At 38.6% G+C, this 10,050-nt stretch overlaps 1 protein-coding gene across 1 annotated transcript; it reads right to left on the minus strand.

Annotated features, from left to right (window-relative positions):
- Nucleotides 1–256: 256 nt before the first annotated feature.
- On the minus strand, nt 257–3,078 carry LAC17 (laccase 17). The gene is made up of 6 exons (XM_018128416.2): nt 2,820–3,078; nt 2,552–2,703; nt 2,182–2,426; nt 1,951–2,079; nt 897–1,862; nt 257–773 (listed from the first exon to the last, which is right to left on the minus strand). Exons 1-6 carry the CDS (start codon nt 2,928–2,930, stop codon nt 643–645), a joined length of 1,734 nt encoding a protein of 577 aa, XP_017983905.1. The 5' UTR covers nt 2,931–3,078; the 3' UTR covers nt 257–642.
- Between the last annotated feature and the right edge of the window lie 6,972 nt (nt 3,079–10,050).

Here is a 10,050-nt window from a genome sequence, read left to right on the forward strand (position 1 = left end):
GAAGATGCTTTTTTTCCTTCAGTGCCTTCAACAGTCTTTGTTGCACTAGCAATGCGCACATCTTAACACACCACAGGCTGAAATCGTTTCTTCCATTAAACTTTTCAATCTCATACTTTGTCGACGAAGTTACCATAGCAAGATTCAGATTGACCTAGGACCTTGAAGCTCTGATACCAGTTTGTTGGGAAATTACGAAATTGTCTCTAAAGAATTGCCCAAGATCTAACCCAATCAATAGAATAAAGAAAGAAAGAAATCAAGCACACCCACAAGATCACAAGAATTTATGTGGTTCGGTCTTTTGATGACCTACGTCCATGGGCACAGCAACAGAGCAAAATTCACTAAGAGAAAAATCAAGAAATTACAAGAACAGTCTCAAACTCACAACCCTTATCCCATGTACACCTAAATCACTCTTTCTAAATCTAGGTGATGATTATTCTTTAACCCCATTGGGTCTTTTTATAGTACCAAATATAATAACCTTATTCTAATATAATTAAGAATTGTTATTCTAGTTTAATTAGATTTAAAGACTAATTTAATAAGGTATACTAATTTAATTAAAATTAAACAATCTTAATTAAATCACAATTCAAGACTATCTTCATAGAGACCAAGGAGATAATGATATTGTCAACATTTAGGAAGATCTGCTGGTGGAGGCAGCAGCTTCTGATTGGGAAGTTTTCCATCTAAGACGATCCAAGCCATCTTCAAACCCCAGCTGGTGTGCACTTCGAGGTGGCAATGCATGAGCCATACCCCTGCAAGCATGCACTTCATGTTGTCATGATCATCAACTCAAATCAAGTAAGCAAAATACAGGATCATACAAGTCATTTTTGTTTTCTGTAATGCATCTTAGTGATTTTCTCCATTTTACTTACCTGGATTGTCTGCAAGAAAACGAATTGCCACCCAACCTCCTGATGGCACACCAACAGTGTTCCTTTCAATAGGGTCAACAAGGTTGAAGTTTGCAAGGTCCTTCTTCGGATCAAAGTTGCCAAAACCTTGGCCGACAACGAAGAAGTTGAAGCCATGCAGGTGAAGAGGGTGGCTTTCAGCTCCGAGAATGCTTGTGTCCTGCATTACCAGCTCCACGCTAGTGTTAAAAGGAAGCACTACCACCTTCGTTCCATTGCTTACCATAGTGTTGTTAGGTGTGGTGCCTGTATAGTTAAACGGAATAATTGGATTGCTAGGAAAATCAGGGGTGTAAACTCCATTTGATTGGCCAAGGAAATGAGCTTGGAGTAGTGCTGTAGTTGGCATTGCAAACGATACATTATTGACTGAAGCTGCCATCTTGGTTCCATTAGGACCTTGGCAGGTTCGGTTCTGCTGGCATGGACTTGTTCCAAGACCTACTGCGAAGAAAAAATGCTTATCAACCTTTTGGGGCACGTTGGCAGGATATTGTGCACTGGCCAGGCTACGCAGTTTATTCGCGAAATTTGTAGCAAATGAAGTGTCATTTAAAGCCGGTAGAATCGGTTTAAACAGAGGGAGCATTTTAATGCTTGAATGAAAGCTATCGGGTGGTAACTCGTATTCTAAAATGCCCGCAACAGTTGAATTGTCAAATGTTCCTTGGCCTGTCACATATGGTCGAGCGGTCATGAAGAATGTGGCACTTGGATAGCTGGGTTTGGTCTTAAGAAGCACATTGGTGGTTTGACCAGGGGTGATGAGAAGTGTTTCAGTCTCGAAAGGTTTAACATAAATAGCATCAAAGTCTACAACAGTGAGTGTGTGGTTTGCTACGCTGAAGAAGAGCTCATTGTTGAGTGCAGCGTTGATTAGACGCAGAAGGTAAGTCTTGCCAGGCCTCACCTTCAGCTTGAATGTATCTGTCAAAATTTTTTACTTCCAAGTTGAATCAAATAGCTCCATTATGTACATATAGTTTAATATACAATGTTTTCAGCTAGTTTCTACCTTTGGCACTGCAGTTATAAAGTGGTCCTGGGAGACCATTTATGGTATAAGCGTCGGAGACATTTGGACCTCCACCTCTCCGCAGGGCTTGGCTAATAACTGCCTCAGGATCTGCATTGAACCACTCTCCTGCAATGGATCATCATAGTTTAATTTGTGTTAGCAAAATAATTAAATCTTGTAAAGATGCGAATAGGTGTAGAGTTTGAATCAGCTCTGAAAATTTTTTACCAAAGGTAATGGGAACTTCCTTGTATGGCTTAGCAAATGGATAAGGAACACCACGCTTGGGAAGAATGACTATGGGACCATAGACAGTTGCCCGTAGCCATGATATATGGGCGTGCCAAAAGAGAGTCCCTCTTTGGCCTACAATGGTGAAGTTGTACACGTAGCTTTGGCCAGTTTGAATGGGACACTGAGTCACATATGCCGGCCCATCTGCCCACCCACTTCGAAGCTGTCGAATGCCATGCCTATTTCAAAGACACCATCATAACTTGCAATTTAGACTTTCCCTCATTAATTTTAAGCATATGAGATAATTTGTTTAACTTGTAATAGCTGCAAAAATGTCACTTTACAAAGGAAAGTTCAATACCAGTGGATGGAAATATTGTTCGACAAATGGTTGACCACTTTTATCAGAAGCTGGTCACCCTCCCTCGCTACAATGCGAGGCCCTGGAAATTGTCCATTCACCGAGACAATGCTCTTCGTATGGCAGAGACGTGTCACATTATGCAACTTGATCTACAAAACAGAAAGGTCCACACACTAATTAGAATTACTTGAACAAAATAATTGGTTTATGGAAAAGAAGTTTCTTGTGCAACAATGCTAGCTTGACTATTATGCCAAACACATACATCAAACTTGTAGTGCCTGGTGATCCCAAGTACAGGACCAGGAAGTAGACACAAAGCGAAAAACGAGAAGAAAACCAGAAATGCTGGTGATGAAAGAAGAGAAGCGCCCATTTTTCCAGATGTTTCTTCTTTTTCCTTTTCCAGTGGGTTAAGAGAGCCTATTGGGTGAACTTTGAACTACTCCTTGAGTACGTATTCATCGAAGCATACAAAGAAGTACATATATAGAACGGGACAAGGGTGTATGGTTAATTAGGTGATTTTTCTTTATCTCAGTTTAAAATGAGAAGAAAAAAAAAACTATAACACACGGCTTGAATAGAGACTGCTCTATGACCCAGACTCAGTTGTTAGAACAACTTTAGAGTGCTGTCAAAGATAACCAATATCTCTGACCACCTTCCTTTGTAAGTCAAAGCTTTATCTCTTAAAAAACAATTCTTACCTACATGTTCTTCTATTTCCCATAATGGACGTGATTTTGAGCTATGTCTATGCTTTCATGCTATATGCTTGGAACCAATGAAGACATTCTGCAACATTTGATTTAGTATCCTTAGCCTCAATCATCCTTTCTTTACGGCTGCACCTAGGCATGACCCTGACAGTTTCCTACCAGCAGTAAAAAGAGGCTAATCAAGGCAAACTTTTCAGTATGAAAAAAAAAAAAAAAGAGGGTAGAATAACCTCTGAATTCTGATATTTGACAAACAGCTATATCAAACTGGATTGACATCTGGTAAATTATACCAGATATAGGTATGGTTTCCATGATTCATTTATGGGTTATAAAATGAGAGGTTAAAAATCTAAAGCGTGGATTGACATTATCCACAAGTGGCATTCTCAAGTCCCAATCGTTATGCTATCTGGTAAAGCAAAATTTCAGGGTTCACATCAAGCAGTCATTTCACAGTTAAAATTTAAATGAAGAACAGGTCATGGAGGAGTCACGGGGAAACCCCTACTGATGTAACTTTTCCACAAGCAAACAGGCTAATAACAGCAACAAAAATCAAGCTTCTGCATAAAGGAATGTAAAATGAAGACAGCTTGATATTCAAATGTAGGGAATGCAATGTCAAATTGTTGATTGTATCGGTTAACAGGAATGGACTTCTACATTCCAACTACTCTCTTTCTCCCACAAATGGTAAAGATTAAAGCAAGGTCATGCAAGCTTGAACTATATGCCTTTACAGTTTTATGGCTGAAAGTAGTTGAAAGTCTTTTGTCTCCACCATTGTTTGTCAAGTATCATAATGGCATTCGCGTAGAGCTATTAATATCAAAACATTCTGGAGTATTATAGAAGTAACAGAACATATTGTTTTGCTTCTTATCAGAATGTCATGCTCTTGCAGGTTAAAGTGTTAAATATGCTTAAGGAGATTCCAAAACTGAAAAGCTTCTACATGATTTATTTTGGACAGACTTTTTTAGGCTTTGGTTGATGTGAAGATGGTAACACTGGTAATAACATGGCCATATAAGATGAACAAGGGTGATTTCAATATGTTCATTTTTCATCTATAATTAATATTATTATTTACGAATTCATTTTATTTATTTATTATTCAATTGTACTGTAATCGTCCTTGTTTGGGGGCATTCCTTGTTTGAACTACACCTCAAAATACAAGATTGAAAATACAAAAACTTATCAAATGTTTTCAAGGTCTGTAACAATACACTTTGTTCTTAAAAATTTCATTCGTCCCATCGTTGGTGTGTAAAGAGTTACAAGCAATAAGTCTCGAGAAAATAATAAAATTCAGTGATTAATTACATTTTACTTGGACAAAAGCAATTCACTAAGCACTCATCTATACATGGTAAGATTATCAAATTCCTATATAATTTTTCTATAACAAATTAAATTAGGAACAATTTAAGAAATACTTGGAGGATGAGAGATTATTTACTAATTGTTTATGTGTTTTCGTGAACTAGATGAGTTCCTTATTCGACACAATTAAAATATAACTATTAGATATAACAAGTTAACTAGCCATTAATAGTTAATTAATAATCATTTAATTCAAAGTTTAAACTTTAAATTTAAAATAATTTATTATTTAATCACCGTACTTGTACCTGCACCTGTCATGTGCCTTTATTAAATAATAATAATATATTAACTTAATTAAATTTCAAGACCTATCAAGATTTGAACATGGTTTAATTTACATATAAGTTCATTTTAATTCAACCTCCATTTTTTTTAATAAACACTCTTTTTTTAATTTAAAATTATATTTCACATTTATTATTATTAAAAATATCCGACTTCTGCTCTTGAACTGATAATTTTTGTGCTTCTTTATTGTTTGTTAGGGGGAATTTTTTTTTTAACCCTTAAAAAAAACGTGTTTTTGTAAATAACCCTCAGGATAATTTTAACTGTTTTTAGTCATCAGAATAGATTTTGGGACAAAAATGCCCTTAATGAGCCATCTTCGTTAATGTGCACTCTCAAATAGGCGGAAAATGGAAGAAAAAAAATAAATATGTAAAGATTGGTTGTGCAAAACACCCATTTTTTTTTTGCGAAGGTTGTGCAAAACAAAATAATGTTGCATGAGATGGGTTTTTAGAGATTTGGGACATGACATTCAGATAATAGGAGAAGAGAGATATTAAATCGAACGAGGAACCGGTAGTGATGAATGAAAAAGCTTGGCTAATGATGTGAAACCAGAAATCCTTGATACGGTGGTGAATTGAAAGGAAAAAGATGTGAATCCAAAGCAGGAAATGGTCCTGCTATAGCAGGCCATATGTGAGACGGCTGTCGTAGGGCAGGGTTTAGAGTTTGTCCAACGTCATGTTGGGAATGTGTGACACGGCTGTGACACGCCAGCGCTTAGAGTTGGTGAGATGCAATGGAGGGAATCTGTGACACGCTAGAGTTAAGAGTTAGTAACACGCCATAGTGGGAATCTGTGACACGTCAGCGTTTAGAGTTGGTGAGACGTCATGGAGGGAATCTGTGATACGTCAGAGTTAAGAGTTGGTGACACGACATGGAGCGAATCTGTGACACGTTAGCGTTCAGAGTTCATGAGACACCATGGAGGGAATCTGTGACACGCTAGAGTTCAGAGTTGGTGACACACCATGGAGGAAATTTGTGACACGTCAGAGTTCAGAGTTGGTGACATGTTATGGAAGGAAGCTATGACATGTCAGAGTTCAGAGTTGGTGACACGCCATGGTCATGGTTTAAAGTGTGTGACATGACATTGCTTGAAAAGCTGACACGCCATGGTCATGGTTTAGAGTGTGTGACACTACAGTGCTTGAATAGCTGACACGTCATGGTTTGAAATAGAGAAAGGAAAAAAATGGACAATTAACGTGGTAATCATTTAGACTTCCACTAAATTAATTCTTCTTTTTAAGAATAAATAAGAATATTACAAGGCCATTTTTCATTTTAAACAATTTTTTTTTTCAAAATTCTTAACGTCTGTGTGATTCATTTCTCATTCTCGCTGGTATCGGAGTGTTCGAAAAGGCTCTTTGTAAGTGTAACGACACCACAGCACCAACAACAATGTCGACCATGAGTGAAAAGGTCAGTGAGTCTCAAATTAAAACATTCTTGTGTTCGTTAATTTTTTTTTCTTTTTTGCTGGATTTGTTTGATATGTTCGTGTTTTTTGTTTTGTTTTTATAATGTTTAGACTGTGTTTTCTTGCTGGTTTGATGGTTGTTAGGGTTAAGTCTTAGTGGTTTTAGGGGTTTTGGGTGTTTACCGTGTGACGTCATTGTTATTATAGTTAGTTATTGGCGTGTCAGCTTTAGCATGTGACAACATTTGATTTGATATGCATGACGTGTCACAACATTTTACTTGATATGCATGGCGTGTGACAACATTTTACTTGATACTTGATATGCATGGCGTGTGACAACATTTTACTTGTTATGCATGGTGTGTCACAACATTTTACTTGTTATGCATGACGTGTGCATGGCGTGTCACAACATTTAACTTGTTATGCATGCCATGTCACAATATTTTACTTGTTATGCATGGTGTATCACAACATTTTGCTTGCTATGCATGGGGTGTCACAACATTTATTCCTTATTTATGTCTTCAGTATACCTTGTTGCACATTACGGCTTAACTCACTGGTGCATGTGTGCTATGTTTTGTAGATCCAGCACAACTAGTATGAGGATCTTGACAGTTTGCTGATCATGCCGAGGGAGAAGTGGGCATTCAACGTTGTAATTAACACCCACTGTAAGTGGTAGCAGCTACATTACATCACAAAGACTCTCCAATAGAAGGGGGAGTACGATGCAGTTAAGCGTATGTGCTTCGAAATGCTCCTGAACTTCTATCCACAGGGGTACTTTTGCGTTGGACTCCTGCCCAGGATCATGATTCGTCGGATCACCAAGAGCCAGTCAATGGACCACGAGCTATGGTTTGCCATTGGCAAGGGCAAGGCGCGACTATTAAAGCAAGAGTTCTGCCTCATCACCAAGCTGAAGTTTGGCCCAATGCTCTATGTGTTCAGACGACCGTACAAGGTTGCTGCGGAGGGAATTCATGCCAGATACTGGAACAGGCAAGAGAGCGTTAAGCTACAAACTTTGCTTGATACGTTCCTAGGGGTAACTTCCAACGACTAGAAGACACGACCAAGATGGCACTCGTCTTGATTGTGAATAATATTTTATTTGGTCAAGACTACCGTAGATGGGTGACGCCTTGGTTGTTGTCATTGGTGGAGGACATCGACACTTAGAATGTCTTCCCATAGGGGCACTATGTTTGGAAGTTGAACTTGCATTACCTTTTGAAGGGATTCGAAGTGCCTGACTCAAGCGTGACAAAGGAAACCTGGTTACGCTACAACATTTACGGATTTGCATGGGTGAGACAAGTACTATCACGTAACATTTTTCAATTTCCTTTTGAAAAAATAATTTATGGTTGCACTCGTTTATGATTTATGGTATGATAATGGTTACATATGACTTGCAATTTTGGGTAATGGAGGCAATTCTGGCCCTCTGAAAAATAGTTACCCCTTCTGGTCCAAAGGACAACGTCTACCCACGAATGTGCAGATGGGATTGCAATCAGAAGCCAAAAGACTTCTACAAGGCAATTTAAAAGTTAAAGTCATCTGAGTATGTGAGTGAATAGCTGCTAATTTTTGCTTTATATTTGTATAATAATTTTTCTTATTCGATAATGACAACATTTAATTTGTTTATTTATAATTGTGGGCACTGGAGACATTGGAACCCACCTGGATGAGGCCCTCCGTGAGTATTTTGTGGACCTTGATGTCCCATTATTGGAGGGCCATGAGTACGTGTCAATAGGGCACATGGAGGATCGGTTGGATTGGGGCTTAGGTGCTAGGCAAAAAAAGAGAAGCATGAAGGAGAAAAGAGCCTCTGGTGGCACGAAGTAGATATGCACCGCCATTGCTTTAGTTGATGAGTTGTCGGGCCCTAAGTTGATGGATGAAGGGGACGACCATGGTCAAGGTAGTGAACAGCTGGTAAGGACAATTCTAACGATTTTGTATTCTCCAATTCCATATGTAATTATCGAATAATATTTCTATGTTTACAGTTGGACCATGCATCAGTAGCTCTAGAACCACCCACTTGTCTTCCTCAGACGCATAGTGGAAATGACCCATCGGTAAGATCGGTTTAATGATTTGTGTTCTACATTTTCACATATGTTTATCGAGTAACACAGTAATTTCTGTTATTGCAGTTTATGGAAGCATCGATCGGTCTGGCTCTATCGCAGATTGCTAATGAGTCACTGGTAAGGATATTAAAATTGTAACGGTTAATGTTCAACAATTTCGTACATGATTATTGAATAATACAATTATATATGTTATTACAATTTACAAAAGCAACGACAGGTCCTCAAGCACTGATCCATCCGGCTCCACTACAGACTGCTAACGAGCCGTCGATTAGGATATTAAAGTTGTAATGATTAATGTTCAACAATTTCATATATGATTATTGAATAACACAATTATATATGTTATTGCAGTTGACCCAGTCGAGAAGAGTCAATGACCGAGCAGTCACTACTCGTCAGCTTCGACGGATCATGCACAAGCATGAAAAAGAGATGTTAGAGCTGAAGGCTTTAATTCAGTCATTGAGTCTAGCAATGCAGACGCTTGAGGACCGTATCGTTGCTTGAATTCTTGACGACCTTAAATCACAAGTACGTTATTCTATCTTCGTTTGTTTTCTGGTGGTTTACGTTTAGTAACTGTTTAGATTATGTTTTCTTGTTGGTTTGATGGTTTTTGGGCTTAAGTGGTAGTGGTTTAACTGATTTTTGGTAATTAGTGGGTCAGGACATTTGTATTATAGTTAGTTATTGGCGTGTCAGCCTTAGCGTGTGACAACATTTGACTTGATATGCATGACATGTAAGAGCATTTTACTTGCTATGCATGGCGTGTCACAATGTTTGATTTGATATGCATGGCGTGTCAGAACATTTCGCTTGTTATCCTTAGCGTGTCACAACAATTTGCTTATTATGCATGGCGTGTCACAACATTTTACTTGTTATGCATGGCGTGTCACAACATTTTAGTTGATATGCATGGCCTGTTACAACATTTTACTGGTTATGGTTTGTGGTATTTTATGAGCTAACTAATGGTTTTTCCCATTTTGTAGGGCGGTCCATCTCACGGTGCTGGTCTTAAGCACGATGATGCTAATGATGGGTAGCATCATGAACTTAGTGTTCACATTGACGATGACATTCTTAGTGCTGATGGAGAGCATGTAACTCATGTCAATGAAGTCGTCGATGAAGTTGTGGTAGTGGATGTGACCCTTTAATCAGATGATGCTGAAGGAGAGCATGTTCCTCTACCCGAGTTCATTATCGATGCATCTGTTGGAGGGGACGGGGACCTTGACTTAATCGTGGTTGAAGGAGAGCATTTTCCTCCGATCGATGCATTCGTCGAGGCAACAACAGGAGCTATCGTTCTTTATCATCAGAGCACTCTTGATGCAGTTGAGATATGGTTGTCATCACCAGAGTCATCTGTTGTCCATCATGGTGCAGCAGAAATTTCAGACCTAATTGAGCAGGCACGACTGAAAATGGCTAGCAAATACATGGCAAGCCCATACGTCGACCCCTTAGTGACTCGTCGAGATGTGAAGGATACAATCGTAGAAGCCTACGAAGCTT

This window comes from Theobroma cacao, chromosome 9 (assembly GCF_053813885.1).
Source record: "Theobroma cacao isolate CCN51 chromosome 9, ASM5381388v1, whole genome shotgun sequence".
Taxonomy (NCBI): Eukaryota; Viridiplantae; Streptophyta; class Magnoliopsida; order Malvales; family Malvaceae; genus Theobroma; species Theobroma cacao.